This window comes from Moschus berezovskii, chromosome 20 (genome assembly GCF_049115385.1).
Source record: "Moschus berezovskii isolate FMDL1 chromosome 20, NW_MosBer_1.0, whole genome shotgun sequence".
NCBI classification, from domain to species: Eukaryota; Metazoa; Chordata; class Mammalia; order Artiodactyla; family Moschidae; genus Moschus; species Moschus berezovskii.
Window position 1 is genome coordinate 23,091,419 of NC_142479.1, and position 22,829 is coordinate 23,114,247.

The 22,829-nt window shown below is 37.4% G+C and overlaps 1 protein-coding gene across 3 annotated transcripts in view; it reads left to right on the forward strand.

Annotated features, from left to right (window-relative positions):
* The first annotated feature begins 1,526 nt into the window (after positions 1 to 1,526).
* INTS2 (integrator complex subunit 2) overlaps positions 1,527 to 22,829 on the forward strand; it is a 52,348-nt gene continuing 31,045 nt past the window's right edge. Inside the window, exons 1-13 of one of the 3 annotated variants that reach the window (XM_055399992.2) lie at positions 1,527 to 1,836; positions 3,215 to 3,521; positions 4,397 to 4,535; positions 6,194 to 6,296; positions 7,150 to 7,263; positions 8,909 to 9,039; positions 9,272 to 9,445; positions 12,080 to 12,306; positions 13,993 to 14,118; positions 18,180 to 18,251; positions 18,339 to 18,453; positions 20,376 to 20,444; positions 21,762 to 21,896. In XM_055399992.2, the coding sequence (XP_055255967.1) occupies positions 1,827 to 1,836; positions 3,215 to 3,521; positions 4,397 to 4,535; positions 6,194 to 6,296; positions 7,150 to 7,263; positions 8,909 to 9,039; positions 9,272 to 9,445; positions 12,080 to 12,306; positions 13,993 to 14,118; positions 18,180 to 18,251; positions 18,339 to 18,453; positions 20,376 to 20,444; positions 21,762 to 21,896 (1,722 nt within the window). In that variant the 5' untranslated portion in view covers positions 1,527 to 1,826. The other 2 variants (XM_055400000.2, XM_055400010.2) reach the window with 2 other exon arrangements.

A 22,829-nucleotide genomic window follows, 5' to 3' on the forward strand; every position in this document is an offset into this window, starting at 1 on the left:
GGTGCCTCATGAGCTGTGAGTGTGTTAGTCTTTCAGTTTTGTCCAACTCTTTGCAACCCCATGAAATGTAGCCCAACAGGATCTTCTGTCCATGGGATTCTCCAGGCAAGAATATGCTGACTGTAAATTTTAAAAAAATCGTCGTTTTGAAGCTTCATCTTCTCTTATTCTATGCAACAACAACAAACCATTTCTCGATCGGATTGTATATTAACACAACACCCGGTGACAACCAGCTCAGTGTCTGGACAGAGAAGAAGCTCCAGAGCACTTCCCCACGCCAAACTTGCACCAAAAAAAACTTGGTCACTATTTGGTGTTTTGCTGCCGGTCTGCTCCACTACAGCTTTCTGAATCCTGGTGAAACCATGACATCTGAGAAGTATGCTCAGCAAATTGATGAGATGCACCAAAAACTGCAATGCCTGCAGCCAGCATTGGTCAACAGAAAGGTCCCAATTCTTCTCCACGACAACCCCTGATCACATGTAGCGCAACCAATGCTTCAAAGGTGGAAAGAATTGGGCTACAAAGTTTTGCCTCATCTGCCACATTCACCTGACCTCGTGTCATCGGACTACCATTTCTTCAAGCATTTTGATAACTTTTTGCAGGGAAAACACTTTCACAATCAGTAGGAGGCAGAAAATGCTTTCCAAGAGTTCCTTGAATCCTAAGGCATGGGTTTTTATTCTACAGGAATAAACAAATTGATTTCTCTTTGGCAATAATGTTTATTGTAATGATTCCTATCTTGATTAATAAAGATGTGTCTGAGCCTAGCTATAATGACTTAAAATTCATGGTCAGAAACCTCTACTTTTGCACCAACCTAATATAAAGTATGAAGTACTATATCTCTGTAAAATACTTTTGTTTCAGTACCTCGCATAATATCTGGTGAATAGAAGGTATTAAATACATATGGATTGAACCAGAAACCAGAAATAATATGTGAATATATAAAGGTTGGAAGTTCTTGGTCTTCTGGGTGGTCCAAACTCCTTTGAGAAGTTGTTAAAAGTTTTGGACCCGCTTTCCAGAAGAAGCTCAAGCATCACAACAATTCGGCAGAGATTCTAGAGAACTCCTGAAATGCCATCCATCGCCCACGAAGGATCTATGCTTCCTGAGAACCCAAAATAACGATGTTTACCTCATGACTGTGTTTTGAGATCAAGAGCAGAATAATGCTCCAGGGTTAGATTACTTTTTAAATTCTCCTGCAAATCCCAGGATTCTAAAACTGCGCTGCTGGAAAGGCAGAAGCAGAGATGGAAAGGTGTAACTGGTTTCTATTTAGCGTTCTGGTCAACTCAACAGTGGGGCAACTTGAACATATTACATAACGCTGTCATTTGAATGCCACAGTAATCCGGTGATGATGACATGGCAGCGCGGGGAGGCTTAATGATTTAGCTAAAGGGATTCAGCCAGTATGCTCTGGAAATGAGACTTGGAAACAGCCTTAGGACTTCCCTGGTGGCTCAGACGGTAAAGCTTCTGTCTGCAGTGAGGGAGACCTGGGTTCGAGCCCTAGGTTGGGAAGATCCCCTGGAGAAGGAAATGGCAATCCACTCCAGTGCTATTGCCTGGAAAATCCCATGGACAGGAGAGCCTGGTAGGCTACAGTCTATGGGGTCGCAAAGAGTGGGACACGACTGAGCGACTTCACTTTCCAGGGTGAAGTAGAGCGAACTGAGGCGGAGGAAGGGGCGGGGCCGCGCACGCGCGCCGCTGCGTCACCGCCGACACCCCGGGTGTCCTCTCGCAGCCAGCCTTCCTCTCAGTCCAGTACGGTGGCCGACCGGAGCCAGACACTGGGGATGAATGAAGGTGCTGCGCGCGGGTGGAAACAGTCTCCTCAGCTTTCCCGTCCCGGCAGTCCAGGCTCTGCCTTTGCGCGGTGTCCCCATCCAGCCCCCGTCGCACCGCCGGCCTGACTGATCCCGACGTCGGGGGTTTTTGGTGCCCAGGTCGACTCAGGGCAGAGCTGTAGGGCTGGGGAAGCCGGGTTCTCGCCTAGGCCCAACCTCGGGCCGCGCTCTCGATTTCTACCGCGCCCCGCTCGTAGGGCGCGGAATCCGGTGGGGTCCCGGGAGGCCGGAGGGTAGACCTGAAGGTATGAGGCTCCCGCTTCTAAGGTCTCGGAGCGTTTCGGGGTCCGTGTCCGCCACCGGCCAGACTTTTCTCCAGCGGAAGGACTGGTTGGTTCACGTTACGCCCGGGGGCGAGACCTATGAGCGCTCAGGTCTCCTCGCCTCTGCCCTCTCAGCCCGCCCCTCTGTTAAAAGGCCAGCTCCTCTTGGTGAAAAGCGGAGCGTTTCTGCCCACGGCTCTTGTTACGCATGATTCTGCTAGTCTCTGAGTCTCAGAGGGGCTGGCTTTGGCTACCAGCTTTTTTGTTTCTGATTACTCTTGAGAAGTGCTCAAGTGGGATTCAGCTTTCTCCTTTCTGCTAGGAGCTAATTGCACCTCCGCAGCTGTTTTTTTCCTCTCTTTTTTTTAACCTAGTAACATAGGGGATATAGGATAGAGTTCTGGTCTCCAGAGCTTTGAAGCTGGCATAGCTTCTGGCTGGTGAGGCAGTTTACCAGTGCTTCTACCAACTCGTAGAGGGTGAGAAAGAGAAACCTAACAGTTCTTTACATGTTCTGGGTAGGCATGTGAAACTAAAGAGGTATTGAAGACGAGCATTCTTAGTTATGCTGTTCTTTTACTTTGGATTGTGGCCCTCAGATGACTGCTATAGTGGAGAAGGTGTTGCACTGGGATTGAGCAGAGGAGGGTTCAGTTTTAGATTTTGCCGCCGGCTAGTAATACTCTTCTGGGCCTGTTACTTAATCTCTCTGGCTTTCCTGTTCTTTCTCTGCAAAATGAGAATATTAGAACAGAAGATCCCTGAGGCTTGAAGACGTTAGTATACTATTTTCTTTCTCATTTTCCAGATGGCAGTAGAAACATAGGGAGTCAGTAATTGTGCCAGGAATATTGCCAACATATGAGATAAACCACATTTTTCAGAGTTTTTTAAAAAGAGGGGCATTCGTATATGTGCAGTTATACCCCTACTTTCTTTGCTTTTTAAAAAAATCCTTTTTAAAAAAATTTATTTTTAATTGAAGGATTTATAAGTATTGCATTTACTGTAAGACTTTACAGTATTGCATTGGTTTCTACCAAACATCATCGTTTTTTCTTTTTTAACCACTAGGATCAACAGTGATAATGACCGAGTGTACAAGCCTTCAGTTTGTCAGTCCTTTTGCTTTTGAGGCAATGCAGAAGGTGGATGTTGTTCGTTTGGCATCTTTAAGTGATCCAGAATTGAGACTTCTCCTGCCCTGCTTGGTGCGGATGGCACTTTGTGCACCTGCTGACCAGAGCCAAAGCTGGGCTCAGGATAAAAAACTCATCCTTCGTCTTCTCTCTGGAGTGGAAGCTGTCAATTCTATTGTTGCATTGCTGTCTGTGGACTTTCATGCTTTAGAACAGGATGCCAGCAAAGAGCAACAGCTTAGGTAATGAATATTGGGTAATATGTGGATTGGTATTTACTTGGATATGCTTAAAAAAAAAAAAAAGGAAATAAAAGTTTTTTGGAGCTTTTAGGACTTCTTATTACAGCGCATTCTTCCAAAAAAGAGAAGATTGGGACTCTAAACCTTGGAGAGCATTTTTTAAAAGTTATTTTTTATTTATAATTAAAATTCTAGGATCATTTTAATTCTGTGTTGTGAAATGTGCTGAGAACCTTGGCCGTATATACATTTGTATTCAGGCCTTCCCTGGTGGCTCAGATGGTAGAGTCTGCCTGCCAGTGGAGGAGAAACCAGTTCAACCCCTGGGTTGAGAAGGTCCCCTGGAGACAGAGGTGGCAACCCACTCCAGTATTCTTGCCTGGGAAATCCCATGGACAGAGGAGCCTGGCGAGCTACAGTCCATGACATTGCAAAAACAGCCTGAGCTGACTTAGCGACTAGACAAATGTATGCAGGCTAAAATAATTAGGCCAATTGCTCTCAGTGGGAAGTGGATAGAGAAAGTTCCCCTAGAGCAAAAGGATTTATTGGAGTCTCCTGGGAGGCTTGTTAAGCTTACATTGAGCTCCTCAAATTGGAGGCATGCTTTGTCCTTCCTTGCCCATTGTGGATCCAGTTGTGAGCCACTGTTATTAATGGAAGTGGGTGTTAACCTGTCAGTTGTGATTGGAGTCTTTACACAGGTTGTGAATCTCTGAAATAGACAAAATAGTATTTGGAAGTAATACATTCATGAAATACATCAAAAGAATTCATACATTCTTTTGTAGATTATTTCTATAAAAGATAGTTTTTATGCTTTTATTTCTGTGCCAGTGTTCTCATAATAGTTTTATACGTGTGTACTTTATTAGGCATAAACTTGGAGGAGGCAGTGGAGAGAGCATCCTGGTATCACAGCTTCAGCATGGACTGACTTTAGAGTTTGAACACAGTGATTCACCTCGTCGATTGCGTCTTGTGCTTAGTGAACTGTTGGCAATTATGAACAAGGTGCATTTATTTTAATCACAGCTCTAAATGTGCATGATTTGATGTCTACACATAAAAAAGATAGAAACAGGCTGGACTTCTCTGATGGTCCAGTGGTTAAGAATCTGCCTTCCAGTGCAGGGGAAGTTTGATTCCAGGTCAGGGAACTAAGATCCCAAATGCCAGGGGCAACTAAGCCCCTGTACTGCAACTGCGACCTGATGCAGCCAAAAAAAGAAAAGAAAAGGTAGAAACAGGCAGGAAGGCAGGCAGCTTGCATCCTCTTGGACACATATCCTATTCGTTAATCAAGTGTCTTCCTTTCAAAGGCTTGAACGGATATTAAATGCCTCCTTTTGAAGGCTGTTTTATAATTGCTGTTTTCTCTCATTTATGTCTGCTCTGCATTCTGTATCATAAGGTGTTTTTTATTTTTTCTGTATGGAGTCCATACGATGACTTCTTAATAGAAACAAAGCTCAAGACTTGTAAATCACCTAAGTTGATAATATCTCTATAAGATATGATTTCCCCCAGTAAATATGTGTGAAGTATGTACGTGATTCTTCAAAATGTGTGTGACTCCTTTAGATACTGAATGAATTACATACATCATACATAACAGTGTTGGGGAATTTTGAGGCTGAATTGGTTGTGGGATATTTGGCTAGCCTCACTCACTAGATGACTGAATTGTTTCTGTGTACTAATGAAAGTTATTCAGCCTCTTGTCTCAGCAAAAAGATAAGTTGTTTTATTTATTTTTATTGAAGATTTGCAGTGTTTTATTTCAGATGTACATAGATTAGGTCATGGACTTTGGGTGATGATGGTTAATTGAAACTGAATTTTAAATTTGTGAATGTCAGGAGTTATCATACAAATTGGATCTTGATAGTAAGATGTCTTATATGAGATGGGGCTCAGAATTTGAGAAACAGATGTTTTTTGCTTTGAGAATCTCAAGGTCAGTTACTTTATAATAAAGTTTAATTTTACAAATTGTGGACCAATAAAAGCTAAATTCTGTTTCCTAAGAAAGTACCGATTAGGGAGAGATTTGTTTAGATAGTTTTTAAGATATGTTATAAATCTTAATTATTTTTCCTATTGCAAAGTTATTTACCTCAACTCTTTTTCTCTGTACTCATACTCTTTAATTTTTTCTATTTCATTTTCTTTTTTAATTTTTCTTATTTTTTTGCTGAGCCATGTGGCTTGTGTGATCTTAATTCCCCGAATACGGGTTGAACCTGGGCCCTTGATAGTGAAAGCATGAAATCCTTACCACTGGACTTCCAGGGAATTCCTGATAATCTTTAATTTTAGCTAGTATTTTCCTATATCTTTTTCTTAATGGCTGTAATGAAATAAGTGACCTAGGTAGCTTTCCTAGTTCACATCTTTGGTTTCTCTTTAACTCCAGATGTCTCCAAATATATATATAGAAATAAATTAGTAAGACTTATATTGCATGTCTGGAATAATAATTTATTGACTGACTAATTGTGGTTAAATTGGTACAAATTCATCCAGTCCTGCATATTCTTCTACAGTATATTAATGGCTATTAAGAGACATGGTTTGTAAGCTCAACAAATAATTGTAAGCATAGTAAGGGATCCAGTTCATTACCTGAAATTAAAAGAGCTCGTCATTTTTCTTTCTTTCTTTTTAAGGTATCTGAGTCCAGTGGAGAATTTTTTTTTAAATCATCTGAGCTATTTGAGAGTCCAGTCTACTTGGAGGAAGCTGCAGATGTACTTTGTATTTTACAAGCAGGTACTGTAATGAATGCTAAGACATGTTTCAGATGCAGTTAAATGCTCCTGTTAAACAATAACTGTGTAACTTCTTAACCTGGAATATTGTGTTATTTGAAAGTTCACCTAATTAAGAGTATACCTTAAAAGTTTAGGTCAAAGGGACTAATAGGAGCACAATGATTAAGTCAATTATATTATTTCCATAGTAGAGTGTACTCTGCTGCCATTAAAATGGTGTATATTTGAAGAACTTTAATCATTTTGGAAAATGTTCACAAATGTTCATATGTTAAATGAAAAAAGCAGGTGGCAAAATGGTAAGTAGAATAAAATCCCAGTTTTGTTAAAAGTACAGTGATGCTCATAGGGGAATTAAAATCATATCATGAAAATTACTAACTTTGAGTGATGGGAATAGAGCTGATTTTATTTTTATTCTTTGTGCTTTTTGTATTTTGTGGGTTCTTTGTAACAAGTGTGCATGATCAGAATGAAAAGATAGAAGACACAGAAATGCAGAGAAACTTTTCATGAAAGTAACTTTTTTGACTAACACCATCCACCACAGCAGCGATGACAGTGTTCTGTGTAGTGTGTTCAGTACAGTAGCCACCAGCCACATGTAGTTTTGGAGTAGATGAAATGTGGCAAGTATGACTGAGGAGTGGAACTATTTTTAGCTTAATTTAAATAAATCATCACTTGTGGCTAGTGGCTGTCCTACTGGACAAGTCAGCTTGAGACTGTGAAGAGAAAGTACCTTAATTTAATTGCTTTTAAATATCATTGGTGAAATGTCAAAGATGTTTGATGTATAATACAATGAAATATCACTCCTTAGTAATAACACTGATTTTGTTTTCCTATAGAGCTCCCTTCCCTGCTTCCTATAGTTGATGTAGCTGAAGCCTTGCTCCATGTTAGAAATGGTGCCTGGTTTTTGTGTCTGTTGGTGGCCAATGTTCCTGATAGTTTTAATGAAGGTAAATGAAATTTTAAAGTGGAATATTGGGGACTTCCCTGGTGGTCCAGTGGTTAAGACTCCATGCTGCCAGTGGAGAGGGTGTGGGTTCGATCCCTGGTCAGGGAACCACAATCTCACTCGCTGTGCAGCATGGCCAAAAACAAAACAAAGGAAAATGAAACAACAGCAGCAACAAAAAGGGGTATTGAAGAGATTTGCTTGGGCATGTGTAGGACCTATTTTTTGAGCTAAGAAGACACATTTATAAGGTTTTATCTGAGATTTTATTTTGTGAAAGTTTATTAGTGAATGCTGTAGAAATGGGCTTTCCAGGTGGCTCAGTGGTAAAGAATCTGCCTGCCAGTGCAGGAGATGCGGGTTCGATCCCTGGGTTGGGAAGATCCTCTGGAGAATGAAATGGCAACCCACTCCAGTATTCTTGCCTGGAAAATCCTATGGTCAGAGGAGCCTGGCAGTACACGGGATTGCAAAGAGTCGAACACAACTTAGTCATTAAAGAATAAACAATTGTTGAAATACTGAGTTTAGAGAATTCAAAATTGTTTGGAAATTACAAATGTAACTACTGTGAGTATGCAGCTTTTTTATTGTTTGTTTTGCATTTGTCACCAGTGCTATAAATAGGGAAGTAAAAAATATTAAAGACATAGAAGCTATAATTTCTGTACTCATTGAACAAAGGGGAGAGGACATTTATCTGTGAAACAGCCAGAGGGCAACATGAGATATAGGGATCAGAAATACCAGCAATCAGACTTCCGTATTTTAGCCTTATTGCTGTCAGCTTGCAGAAAAGTATAGGGTAGAAATTGCAAAAAATCAACTAAAAATTTCACTTGTGTTTCAAACTGCTAGTGACTAAAGATTGTGGTTTGGGTCTGAGTGATATAAAAATTATATTTATTGAGCAAGATGTTTTGCGAATTGAGAGTCAAGGAGAAAAAAGCGCTAGATCTGGTGTTCATAAATTCTGGCTTTGTGACTTACTCTTTGTGTGATCTCCATCAAGGTACTTAACTTCTTACTTGTAAAATGGAAGTATTAATATTATTTTCTTTTTGTTTCTAAGAGATTTACTGACTATTCCATGAAGATTTAGGTTGACCTTTTCTGTTAGCTCTTCAAAGATGTTATTCTCTTGTCTGTGGTCATCTTTATCTCTGTTCCTCTGTATGTTTCTGTTTTCCCTCTGGCTACTTCTATTTATTTATTTTTTTTATCCTTTCTGGCTACTTTTAAGATTTTTTTTTCATCACGGGTTTTCAGAGATTGGATTATGATATATCTTGTTATGATTTTGTGTTTCTCCTGCTTGGGTTTCACCGATTTTCTGGGTTTATAGTTTTCATCAAATTTGGAAAAATTTCTTCAAATATATGTTTGTCTTTCATTCTCTTTCTCTTTCTGAGACTCTAATTACAAGTATGTTGAACTACTTGATGTTCCATGGATCACTTCATTTTTTGAGGCTTTTTTCACTCTGCTGGATTTTAACCAGTTTCTATTGCTATGCTTTCAAGTTTTCTGACCCTTTTCTTCTATAATATCTAATTTGTGTAAATGGATGATTCTCAAAGCTGAAAATATTGATTCTGACATCTTACCTAAAAAGCTTAGAGTAATAGCGGCTACTATATGTTCAGTTTGTAGGGGCCTGATCAAAAATGGAGAACGACAAGATGAAGAGAGTCTTGGAGGAAGGCGGAGGACGGATGCTTTACGCTTCTTATGTAAAATGAATCCTTCTCAGGCCCTGAAGGTCCGAGGCATGGTGGTAAGAGATCTTACTGTTTTTATAAGACCAAAGCCTTTATATTAGGACCAGGAACTTTTTTTTTTGAATCTTGCAGAGATTTGGAATTATATACCGGATATATTACCTTCTTCTCTAGATTTTTGTGCTTTGTGCTAGGTCTTCCCCTAAACTTAAGATGGTTCAGATTCTGGATCATCCTGGCCCTTTTCCTTATGATACTGAGTTCAGTTTGTTTTATTTGCTTTGTTAGGTGGAAGAATGTCACTTGCCAGGTCTCGGAGTGGCTTTGACATTGGATCATACTAAAAACGAAGCTGGTGAAGATGGAGTGAGTGACTTGGTTTGTTTTGTTAGTGGTTTGCTTCTTGGAACAAATGCGAAAGTCCGGACCTGGTTTGGAACTTTTATCCGAAATGGACAGCAGGTGAGGGAGAAATATGTGTTTAGGCCAAGGATCAAGCTATGTTAGTAGTTAGTAAAGGAGGAAGAAACACTTTTAGAATGATGTCATTAGGCCAGTGGCTCTCAGACTTCTTAGTCTCAGGACTTCCTAAGATTTTACAATAAATCACTGAGGACGCAAAGAGCTTTTGTGTTGGCCTTTATCTGTTGATATTTACCATACTTGAAATGAAAACTGAAATTTTTGAAATATTTATTTAATTCACTTAAAAATAATTCTAATCTTGTTAAATGTGACATTTTTTTTAATAGAAAATTAATTTTTTTGCAAAAGAAAAATTTACCAAGAAGAGTGATATCATTGTACTTTTTTGTAAATCTCTTTAACATCTGGCTTAATAGAAGCCTTTGGAAAAGCTGCACTGTATACTTGTGGGAAAATGAGTAAAAAAGGTCTATAATGTTGAGATATTTCTGACTTTCTGGACCCCCTGGAAGTATATTGGTCATCTCCAGGTTTCTGGGTCAAGCACATGAGAACTGCTATATTAGATCATCACTATAAGTTATTGTAGTCTATGGTTCATATATATATGCACACCTGTGTAAATTATTGTGGTAAAATATATATAACGTAAAACTCACCATTTGAATCCTTGTCTGAGTGCACAGTTCAGTGACGTTAATTACATTTATTATATTCTGCAGCCATCACCACTGTTCATTTTCAGAACTCTTTGTCATCTGATAGAAACTCTCTACCAATTAAGCAATAATTTCCCATTCCCCCTTCCTCCCAGTGTTGGGTAATCTCTCTTCTACTTTGTGTCTATGAATTTGCCCATTCTAGGTACCTCGTGTAAGTGGAATCGTACAATATTTTTCATTTTGTATTTGACTTCTTTTTACTAGGCACAGTGTTTTCAAGGTTCATGCATGTTATGGCAAGTGTCAGAATTTCCTTCCTTTCTAAGTCTGATATTTTATTGTGTGTATCTACTGCATGTATCCCTTTATTGATGAATATATATTATATTTTACAAGAGTTTTTAATTAGCTAAAATTGTACTTTTTCGAAAACATCTCATGCTAACTGTGAATAGAGTTCTGTCTCTACACAGGAACTAATGCAGAATGGTTTCTAACTTGTTGAGGTCCGTGAACTTGACAGCAGCAGGTGTACTGCTTAGATCCTTCTACAGTCTGTTTTTTTATGCCATTAATTCACCATACTTTTCTTTATCCAAGTTCTTCTTTACTTACAATCCATTTGAAAACTAATTTTAAAGTTTGTAAGAGGTTGACATTTTTTGTGTACCTTGTATATTTCAGGCACTGTGCTAAACTCTTGGTATAAGCCTCTTGTTTGTAATTGTTCTTTGTGTCTAATATTGTTATTAAAACAAAGTGTACCATATTTTACTCTAAACACTCTAAAAATAACAACTTTTCCTGAGCCCTTTGTAGTTTAGAAATGCTTTCATATTTATCATCTGTGTTAGTTTATTCATCTAACAGATATTGAGTGCTTGCTGTACGTCAGGCATAATAAGTCAGGCCCTCCTGAGTACGAGATGACTAGATGTTGTCCCTGCCTGAATAGCTGTGGAGGTGACAGGCTTGTAAACTCCTAACTCCAGCAGTCCTGGGAATTAAATATTATTAATAAAATATTAGTTTTCTTATCATTTAAGGAAATTGGAGCTCAGAGAGTTTAACTTATGTATCTAAATGTACGTAGTTAATTATAATAGCAGGGCTGTTGTTTAAATCCAAGCCCTTCTGTCTGGATTTAAATCCAAGCCCCAAATCTGAGCACTTTGTACTTAAGACTCTACTAGTCTTTATGTGTTTGAAAGCATCATTTACATGATATTTTACATTTCAAATCATCATTTATTTGGTGTTTTCTGTACAACCTGTCCAAATTAGGATGAATAGTGTTAGTTGATCAGTTGTGTCTGACTTTTTGCAACCCCATGGACTGTAGCCTGCCAGGCCTCTGTTCAAGGTTTTCCCAGGCAAGAATACTAGAGTAGGTAGCCATTCCCTTCTCCAGGGTATCTTCCTGACCCAGGGATTGAATCTGGGTCTCCTGCATTGCAGGCAGATTCTTTATTGTCTGAACCACCAGGGAAGCCCAGGGTGAGTAGAGTATTTGTCAAATGAGCCAGTGAGTTTGCTCAATGGATTAAAATGATATTCTGCAGTTTTGACAGCCTCCTTAAAATGGATCAGGGCTTCCCTGATAGCTCAGTGGGTAAAGAATCCATCTGAAATGCAAGAGACACTGGTTCGATTCCTGGGTTGGGAATATCCACTGGAGAAGGAATAGGCTACCCACTCCAGGATTCTTGGACTTCCCTTATGGCTCAGCTGGTAAAGAATCCGCCTGCAGTGCAGGAGACCTGGGTTCGATCCCTGGGTTGGGAAGATCTCCTGGAGAAGGGAAAAGCTACCCACTCCAGTATTCTGGGCTAGAGAACTCCATGGACTGTATAGTCTATGGGGTCGCAAAGAATCGGACACGACTGAGCAACTTTCACTTTCAAATGGATCATTTACAGGTGTCTAACTGGAGAGTTTTGTTTGAACTTCCTTTTGACTTAGTAAGTTCTCCTTGCTTTCTCCCTTTTGTGGTCCATATTTCCTACAGAGAAAAAGAGAGACCAGTAGTTCTGTCCTTTGGCAAATGAGAAGGCAGCTTCTTCTGGAGTTGATGGGCATTCTTCCCACAGTAAGAAGTACCCGCATTGTGGAAGAAGCTGATGTGGAGATGGAGCCCAATGTGTCTGTGTATTCGGGGCTGAAAGAAGAGCATGTTGTGAAAGCCAGTGCACTCTTACGTCTGTACTGTGCTTTGATGGGGATCGCTGGACTCAAGTATTCAATAATTTGATCTTTTACCTTTTTGTCATTTTACTTTCTTGTTTCTAATCCCAAGAAAGTGAGCCATAGGCCCTTTATTCAGAGGATTTGGGTTTTCTATTGGGCTCAGGTAGTAAGTTGACCTATGTCAAGAAGAAAGTCCCAAGGCAAAACTTTCCTAGTTGGGATGTATGCATCTATTTTAGTCGATCGTAAATAGAATTATATAAATATGAGAGGAGCCAGAGCAGTTTAAGAAACCTATGACTTGCCTACAGCTTGACATGACTGTATGAATGATCTGAGAGGGATCCTTTATGTAACCTATACAGCTCGCTGAAGTCAGTCTGTCCTGTTTCCTTTTACAACTGACATCATAGATTGTTCAAAGTTGATCTGTAATTACTAAGCACAAGATTTCTTAGACACAGTACTGTATCTTTTTGATTAATGTCCTCCACTGTTATACATATAGTCCTCCCTTTTCATGACCCCAATACATGTGAGTTTTATACTCACATACTTAAGTCAAATAACATACTTTAGTCAAATAACACTGCTCCCTCAACAACTAATGTATCAGTTGCCATGGTTCATTTACCAAATTCTTATTTATTATCATTAACCAAAGTGCAAAGTTTATTGAAAACTTTCAAGCCACATGTCACTATGTGGAGGCACATTGTGATCAGTGACCAATCATAGGATTTCTTTTAAAATCTTTTGGCAACTGGTCCATATACAACTATCACTCAGTTCATGAACAGACAGCAAAGTTGGGTAGTAGTGCTGCCTCCTTGTCTCTCAGTAAATAAACCCATGTGATATTTTGAAAAATTGAATAATTGAAAGAGCGAATTGGCCAATAAAAATGAAAGTGTAGCAAAGAAAGAGAAAGTGGTTAATTTGAACCAAACATAAATAGAAGAAATAGTTGACTGAGAATGTTGACATTTGAGAGACCCTAGGTGTGATAGCCAGATGAATTTAGTGAAGGCGAACTTGAGGGAAGTCATTGGGACCAAAAGGATGAAGACCTCCAGAAGACTGATGGTGGCAAAAATCTTTGCATTATATGAACTCAGATATTTCATGACTGAGAGTACACAGGATGAAATGTTGGAAGCTGATCCAAACTTAGAAGGGAAGGGTATGGTAATTCATCAAGCATAGAGAAGATGCTCGCTGTATAAGTTATACAATGAGAAAATGGCAAGGGCTGTTTAAACTACTCTTGATAAATCTTATAAAGACAACATTTGAATTCCTGATGTTTCTAATATATTCAATTATAGAATGCTATATAAATGTTAGTTTAACTATTTTAAAAAGTTTCCTTAGGCATTATAACCAACAGAGTTTGTAATGTCTTGACAGAATTTTTAAAGGTAATGGAACGGTTGTAATTTTCCCCACTGATTATTAAGATCATGATGCAGTTTCAGCTTGCATGGTTATTTTTGTGGTCCCACACTACCGTGCAAAATGAGGACTACCTGTATTTGTGTCTGAGGAAGGGCACTGGTTGCAAACTCAACAGTTTTGCTTTTGACATCTTAAGATGTTCAAGATTTTGTAAATAGTGAGGTATCATTCCAAAGCTTAGGATTTGTATCCGAAAGGTTGAACTGTTGAGAAGACCCCTCTTCTTCCTTCTCTCAACTGAAAAAACTAAAGCCTAACAATGTATTCCTTTTTTAGACCAACTGAGGAAGAAGCTGAACAGTTACTGCAGTTGATGACAAGCCGTCCTCCTGCTACACCAGCTGGGGTTCGCTTTGTTTCACTCTCCTTTTGTATGCTGCTGGCCTTTCCTACACTTGTCAGGTACCCAGCTGTATAATTGTTCTATTTTCTCAAGGTCTGCTTTTGTTTATTTATTAAAGCAATGTATAGAATTAATTAACTTATTGCAAAAATGATCGCGGTATGGACATTGGTATTATCATTTAATAAAAGGGTATCTAAAGGAGATCAATCCTGGGTGTTCATTGGAGGGACTGATACTAAAGCTGAAACTCCAATACTTTGGCCACCTCATGCGAAGAGTTGATTCACTGGAAGGGACTCTGATGCTGGGAAAGATTGGGGGTGGGAGGAGAAGGGGACGACGGAGAGTGAGATGGCTGGATGGCATCACCGACTCGATGGACGTGAGTTTGAGTGAACTCCAGGAGTTGGTGATGGACAGGGAGGCCTGGCGTGCTGTGATTCATGGGGTCGCAAAGAGTCGGACACGACTGAGCGACTGAACTGAACTGAACTGAAAAAGGTATCAATAGAATCTCCTGAATGCCAGTTCTTTTGTTTGTCTTTATCAAAGTTTCATATACATGTATTTAACGGATTCAAAGTAGCTCTTCAAGATTTGAGACAAATGGTAGTCCTGATTCCCTTTTGCCCTGTTTTCCACTTCCCTGGAGGCAGCTCTTTCAGTGCTTTCAGGTGATTCTTTTGGTTTTGACTCCCACATCTTTATTGCTGTGTTTGTATTTGCTGCGTCCTGATTTTTTTGTTTTAGGAGTATTTGTTGACATCCCACTAGGGGATTGAGGAGTTAGTTCTCCTTTTCTCTGTCTTCAACCTTCTCCGTATCCTTTGTATCTCTCCATTCTCCCTGTACATAGTTATTAGTTTGCTTTGACCAGTGTATTATTGTTTATGTTACACTCTTGGGAGCTCAGCCAAGTAGTAGATATTTACTTTTCTTTTGCAAAACATGTTTTTCCATTAAGAATTGTCCTGTTTGTTTTTGTTCTTTGTTTTTCATTTGCTTGGTGATTTATGTACGTAGATTAATGCAGTTTCAAATTCTCTGCCAGTCTAACTCCCCTCTCAAGATGTTCAGGTTCATTAGTTATCCTGTTGGTTTCATTTTCTTGAGGCAGTCTGTCCTGAAGCGTTTGACTCCCTCGCATCTGAATTGGTTGCCTCTGCATGGTATATACAGCTCTCATCCGGGAATTGCGTTTCACTATTATTTTGGGGACTCGCTTTAACTCTTCTTTGTTGGGTCTCCTATTTCCTGCATCTTATGTCGCCGTCTTTTTTCATTTTCTCCCTTATTTTGCTTCTTTAGAGTGGGTATGTAGGAGGTAAATTATTTAGAAATGGGCTATTTCTGAAAATGTCTTTATTCTACTTTAACACTTGGTTGATAGTTTGATGGGGTATAGAGTTCTAAGTTGGAAATAATTGCCTTTGAGAATTTTAAAAGTCTTGCTGTATTGTCTGCTAACATGCTGATTCCTGGTCCTTTTTTGTGGCTTGTTTTTTTAAATATGGGAACATGAAGGATTAACTTTTTGTTTCTAGGGTTTTGAAATTTCTGGGTGATGTGCTTTTGTATGGGTCTGTTTTTGTCCTTTCTCCTAGGTATTTAGTTAACCTTATCAACCTGGGAACTCACATTGTTCAGTTCTAGGAAATTTCTGTGAACTAATTTGTCTTTCACATGGGTTTCTCTGTTTGAAAACTCCTCTTGTTTTGATATTGGACTTCCTGAAGTGATCATCTTATTTTCTTGTTCTTTCTTAGTTTCCTTGTCTTTGTTTTGTTCTGCTTTTTAAAAAACAGCATTATTGAGACACAGTTTTACATACCATAATATTCACCCAGTTTAGAGCGTACAATTTAATAGGTTTTAGTATATTTACAAGGTTATACAGCCATTACCACAATCTAATTTTAGAACATTTCAATCACTTCAAAAAGATACTGCTCATATTACCTTTTAGGATTTTTTCTCAGCCTTGTCTCCCATCTAGTTTTTAACTTCTAAGAGCTCATTTTTAGTCTTCTTATTTCTTCTTTATAGTGTCTACTGCTTCACGGTGTCATGGTTTCCCTGATATTACACATAATGATTGAAGGGGTCTTATTTGTACTGTTTCTTTTCACTAAGTTTCTTTTTTTCTGCCTTTTTTTTTGGTCTCTCTATTTTTCTCAGAGGTTTAATAATACTTGATTGTTCATATTTAAGAGTAAAAGACTAAAAGGCAAATTAGAACTTCTGAATGCATAGATGAGAAGCTCTTGGACTTTTCAGAGTCTTGGAGAAGACTGTTTTCTTGCCTGAGAGTGAAGCCCTGACAAGAACTCCATAAGCGAAGTTAAAAAGTGAGGGTTAAGGGCTGGGAGATCTCAGCCTGCGTTGTAGTTGTTCATGTAATTCTTCTACTTTCCAAAAGGCTCTCCAGAAAGCCCTGGTTGTCCATCAGTTCAGAGATACCCTCTTTTGCCTTTTCCGGAGAAGCAGTCTAGTCTCCTCTCTGCTGGGAGCTGGCAGAACGGAGGCCCACTGCTATACAGACTGTCTGTGTTTGGTTTCTCTCTTCATCCACACTCCCAAAACCGCCTGGAGGTTCCGGCTCCGGAGCCCTTTGGGGATTCTGTGGTGTGAGTGGTACATTGGTTCTCCTTCCTGCCAGTTGAGTATTCTGCTTTCTTGGTCTGCTTAGTCAGTTACTCTTCCTCCTCCTTATTGGCTTCGGCTTTCCAATATTTTGTGGTATTGTCCTTCATTATCATCCTGTGCATTTATGTGTTTTAAGAAAATCCCTTTAATGTAATTGAGTGGTGTGTTTTAGGAACATGTGAAACTATGTACATGAAGTGAAGTGTTTTCTCTTTACCTGAAGTAATTTCTTGTTTTAAAAAGTTTATTTTTGGGACTTCCCTGGTGGTCCAGTGGCTAAGACTCTGTGCTCCCAATGCAGGGGGCCCATGTTTTCATCCCTGGTCGGGGAACTAGATCCGACATGCCACAACTAAGATCCTGTGTGGCCAAATAAATAAATAAAATTTTTTTAAAAAGTTTATTTACTGAAGTATAGTCAGTTTACTGTGTTGTGTTAGTTGCTGGGATACAGCAGAGTGATTCAGTTATACACTTCTATATTAGCTAAAGTAATTTCTAAGCATTTTCTCTAATCTTTGTTACTTCTGTGAGGTGGGGGTATATTTATTTATATTTTATAGGTAGGAGAGCCAAAGTACAAGAAGATTATTTAAATTTCTTGTTCAAGGTCACACTAACAGTAATGGGCAGAGATGAAATTCCCACTCAGGTCTGGCAGACTCTAAAGACTGTAATCTCTCTACTATGTAACATTGTCTTTTATAAGTGGAGTAATTTATGTATGGCTGAGCATGACCTTTTTAATTTTCTTATTTTTGGGTATCAGGCTTTGTGGTTGGTTTTTATTTTTCCTGTTTATACTGCAGTGAAGTAGAAGAGGGTCAATGAATATTACTATTACAGATCAAAATTGACTTGTACATTTTCAACGTAAACCTAGGAATTTGCTTTAAACAAGTCAGTGTTCATGTATTTCTATAACCATTCTTCGTATATGGTTAGCCCCTGGCTGTCTCTTTTTACTTTTTTGAATGGTGATCACTTATTTCCCTCTAATATTGAGTTCTGCTCAAAATGCCTCGACAAACTAAATTTCATTTCCCAGGTAAAAGATGGTCTGACTTCTGTCCTTGTACTCAGTTTGTGAGTTTTTAATGATTAAGTTTCAACACTGTAGATTTTTTTCTATAGGAAATAAGTATCAGCTGTTCATATATACTTTCTTCTAATATTTTAATCCCAAGGAACCTTTGTTTTTCTAAGGCATGTGAGGAAGTTTATTCTCTCCAACCTGTAAAAGTAGTAACTGAGACTTTGAGAGGGTTTGGCTGTTCATGGAGAAAAGTTATGGTTCTCTGTTCTCCAGAACTACTGCATATCTCAGTGATAATTAATGGCCAATTCAACAAGCAATTAATTTGAGGAAAAAATAATTTCCACCAAAGATCATTCCAGAATGCTTTTTTATTCTTATGCTAGTATATCTGATTTAGACCAGGGACTTCTGATATTTTTTCTATGTTAACAGTACTCCTGAACAGGAGCAGCTGATGGTAGTGTGGCTAAGCTGGATGATCAAAGAAGAAGCTTACTTTGAAAGGTAAGATGACTTCATTTTTATCAGATAGCCGAGTAAGTTTTCTTATCCTTCCTTTGGAAATTCACATTTTCTTTTCTGTTTCAACAGTACTTCAGGCGTCTCTGCTTCTTTTGGGGAGATGTTATTATTGGTCGCTATGTACTTTCATAGCAACCAGCTCAGTGCTATCATTGACTTGGTCTGTTCCACTTTGGGGATGAAGGTAATTTCCTCTTATCTTCTTTCTAAAGAAGATGTTTCTAAGCTGGACTTTTTCTTGTAATGTTAAGTAAATAGGTTGTTTTCATTTTGAAGTAATTTTAGTTGTTTAATAGTTTCAAACTTTATCAAGAGCTCTCTAAAAAAATACACTATGTAAACATTATTTACGATAATAATAGATGTTCTATGCAGAAAACTTAGAAAACACAGTAAAGAAGGGAAAGCTATAATTCCATGTTCATAGATATCAAGTACTATTAATAGTCTGGTATCTGTTTTTTCTTTAAATTGAGATATATATATATATAGTGGTTTTAATGAACTTACCAATATATAATGAGCACTTCCTCATATCAATAAATGTTCTAATACAACATAATTTTAAGTGGCTTCATTGTAATTATTGTGTTTGCTGATTGTGGCATTTTTAACGGTTCCTTTATTTGCCATGTAGATTTTCTAATTTCTGAATAATGCTTAGATGAATATCCTATGTATGTAAATATACACACAGGCATCCATACAAGTATATTTTCAAACATTTTTTGAATTCCTTCCTTAGGATAAAGTTATAGAAAGCAGTACTAAGTAAAAGTATGATGATGTTAGGATGTTTAATGAATATTGCCAGATTATTTTCCAGAAAGATTATACCAGTTTAAATGTTCTCGTTAGTGAATGAGAGTGCATATTTTCTTAACTTCTCACCATCACTGGGCATTACCGTTCTTTTTAATCTTTGCAAATTTGATGAAAAATGGTCTTACTTATTTTGCATTTCTTTGATTACTAGTTTTTATTATTTTTTATCATTATAGTTCATATAGAGTTTTTTTGGTTACTTTTAAACAATCTATGTGTTTTAGTTGGTTTATTTCTTTTATAAAATGCTTATTGATGTCCCAGTTTTTCTATAGGGATTTTTATTGATTTATTTTTCCTTTTACTGATTCAGAAGTGCTCTTTATATATAAATGATACGCTGTTATGCCTTGTATATCATATTTCATTGATTCAAGACACGTATTTTGCCATATATTGAAACTTGGATTCATTTTATAGTTGATGCATAATGTTAGTGTGATAGTGTTTGCCCTTCTTTATTTACTTGAAAAGCTACTATTAAATCAGAGGTGCATATTATAATCCTTATTGTCTTAAAGATGGAGAAGTATAATATGTTGCAGATGATTTTTCTCAGTCTTTTCTGCCATGTGAAAATTATTATTTTCTATGTGTGTAATATATTAAGTATTTCTTTTGTGGTTCTTATTTTGTTATTATGCTTAGAAGTGCTTTTCTTTCCTCAGGTTAATAGAAATGGTCATCTATATTTTCTTCTAGTGTTTTTGTGGTCTCATGTTTTACATTTAAATCTTTAATACACTTGGAGTTAATATGGGGTATGATGTCATATACAAATCTTTATTTGTATTATCCAGAAAGAGAGCTATCCCACCTCCATTTATTAAATAATCTACTTCTTCTCACTGACTTAAAATGCAATAATGATGTGTTTACTGAGTACTTTAAAATTTTTTTTATTTATTAGGCTATACCATATCTTGTGGTATGTGGGATCTAGTTTCCTGATGAGGGATCGAACCTGGGCCCCTTGCATTGGGAGCTCAGAGTCTAGCCACTGGATCATAAGGGAAGTCCCACTAAGTACTTTCATATTTGGTTCCTGAGGAAAAGCACGTTTTAGTATTAGGTTTGAGAAGCTACTTCTGAAACAGAGTATTTTAACGTTAATTTTATATATTAAGTCAAATTGTGCTTCATATATTTTATTTTCACCTGCTATTGAAGTCTTTTGGTTTCTTTATTTTGTATTATTTTTTTTGTAGAAAAGAGCCTTTCTTTTCTTTGTTTTTTATTGAAATATAATCACTTTACAGTGTTGTGTTTTGGTTGTTTTAGATTGTAATTAAGCCAAGCTCCTTGAGCAGGATGAAGACTGTCTTCACACAGGAAATTTTTACTGAGCAGGTACTTCTTTTAACTATTATCTTAGGTAATTCTTTATTTTATAACATTCCTTGTGAGAATACTTGTGTATGTTTCAGTTTAAGAGAATAATATCTTTATATTCCTTTTTAGTTTCCAGTGATGATTTATTTAATCTTTGAAACTTCTGTAAAGAAAAATCCTATTTCAAATTTGTTTTCAAAGCTATTTACTACATAGAAAAGCATGTGTTAAGTAAATTTGCTTATTTTGGAGACTTTGAGTAGATACCTAAGAATATAGTCTTAGATACTGTTGACAGGGATCTCACATAGGGTGAAAGTGTTAGTGGCTTAGTCATGTCCAACTCTTTGCCAGCCCATGCACTGTAGCCTATCAGGCTTCTCTGTCCATGGAATTCTCTAGGCAAGAATACTAGCATGAGTAGCCATTCTCTTCTCCAGAGGAATCTTCCTGATCCAGGGATCAAACCTGATCTCCTGCATTGCAGGCAGATTCTTTACCATCTGAGCTACCAGGGAAGTTCACTGACAGTCAGGATTGTCAGGAGAAAAATAACAGAGATCTGTTTAAACCTTTCAGCTGTAAGGTGCCATGTCTAACTAGGTTATAAGCTAGAGTCTAAATTCCTTATTCTTGTATTGACTTGTTCTTATTTGGTCTCAGCACTTTTGTCCGTGGGTAATGCTAATGATATTTTATTTTTTCAATGATGGAAACTATTCTTTTTTTTCCTTTTTTTTTTAAAAAAAATTGAACTATAGATGATCTACAATGTTATGTTAGTTTCAGATATATAACAAAGTGATTCAGTTATACATATGTATATATACATATATTTGTATTCTTATTTATTTTTAAATTGAAGGATAATTACAGAATTGTGTTGGTTTCTGCCAAACATCAACATGAATCAGCCATATGTATACATATGTCCCCTCCCTCTTTTAAGACTCTTTTCTATTGCAGTTTATTATATTAAATATCATTCTCTGTGCTATATGGTAAATCCTTGTTGTTTATCTGTTTTATATATTATAGTCTTTGAGCCCAGATTTTATGATTCCAAATTTTACATATTTTTTAACTTTACTCTAACCCCTGGCAATGTATCTGTGTTTAGAAGTAAATTTTTAAAAAGTAGAGAACTTTACAAATTCCCAGATGTGTGATGCTACCTCATCACTCAAAATAATGAAATCATGTCATGATTGGTTTTTGTCACTCCCACCAAAGGACCACATTAGTATTGACAGTCCACCTGGCTGCTTCTTCCTCTTGCAGAATAGTTTTGTATCTGGTTCTGTCATATGTGTTGCTACTATTTTTCCCTTGTAGGTTGTCACAGCTCATGCAGTTCGAGTCCCTGTCACCAGCAACCTGAGTGCCAACATTACTGGATTTTTGCCTATTCATTGCATTTACCAGCTTCTGAGGAGTCGTTCCTTCACCAAACACAAAGTATCAATAAAAGTATGATCTTACATTTATTCTTCAAGTTAAAATCTGAGTTAATGCTTTTTTCCCAGTTTTATTTGAGTTTGCAGACCTTTACTGTGGATTTTGTATGTGAAATATTTTTAGTTACTCATCACCTATATAGTTATAGAAATTAGGCTCTTAATTTCAGATTTTTAAAACAACATAACTGTTCAGTTATTTACAAAATGTACAATAGTACTAATTCCTTTTAAATTCTCAATGGTATTTAGCAATTTCATCAAACTTTAGTAAGAAATTGCTATTCTTTATACTTGGTTTTGTTTACCAAGCTTAGAAGGTTGCTGGTTAGCCATGACCAGTATTTATAATCCATTTGTCACAAGGACTTCTAACATTAAACTTGCACATATTTTGATATGTTTTCAATTTGTTATATAGTTGACTATAGCAAACAGGTCCTCTAAAGAAAAGGCTTAACCCACAGGAGGTTAAAACAGAGAAAAATTTGTTTGAACCCTTTCTAAGAGGCTATTTTATTTATAAAGAACCCTGAACAACATATGCATTGCTATATCACATTTGATTGTCCTTGTTTTTATGAAGTAGTGAAGTTATTTTCCATCTTGATTGTATCTTCTGCTTTTTATGTTTTTTGCAAGTGAAGTAGAGAAGAATTAAGAGTCCAAATGCACCCCCAGTGTTTCTTCTTGGCCTGTATTTGTGCAGATATTTAATTTCCCATATGTGGTTGTCAAAGCCACCTTCTTAATCTGTCTGAGGTTTGTTGTGAGAAACTATTCCTCTCCCTAAATACCTTTCTGCTGTGGGGTCTTTTACAGCAGCTTATATGGTGCTGTAAATATAGATACAAAAGGGACTTAGTGTTTTTCCCACTGCTTAAAAACCAGTAGATTAAAAACCCGAAGTCCAAACTCTGAACTCAAGCTGTCATTTTTAGGTTTA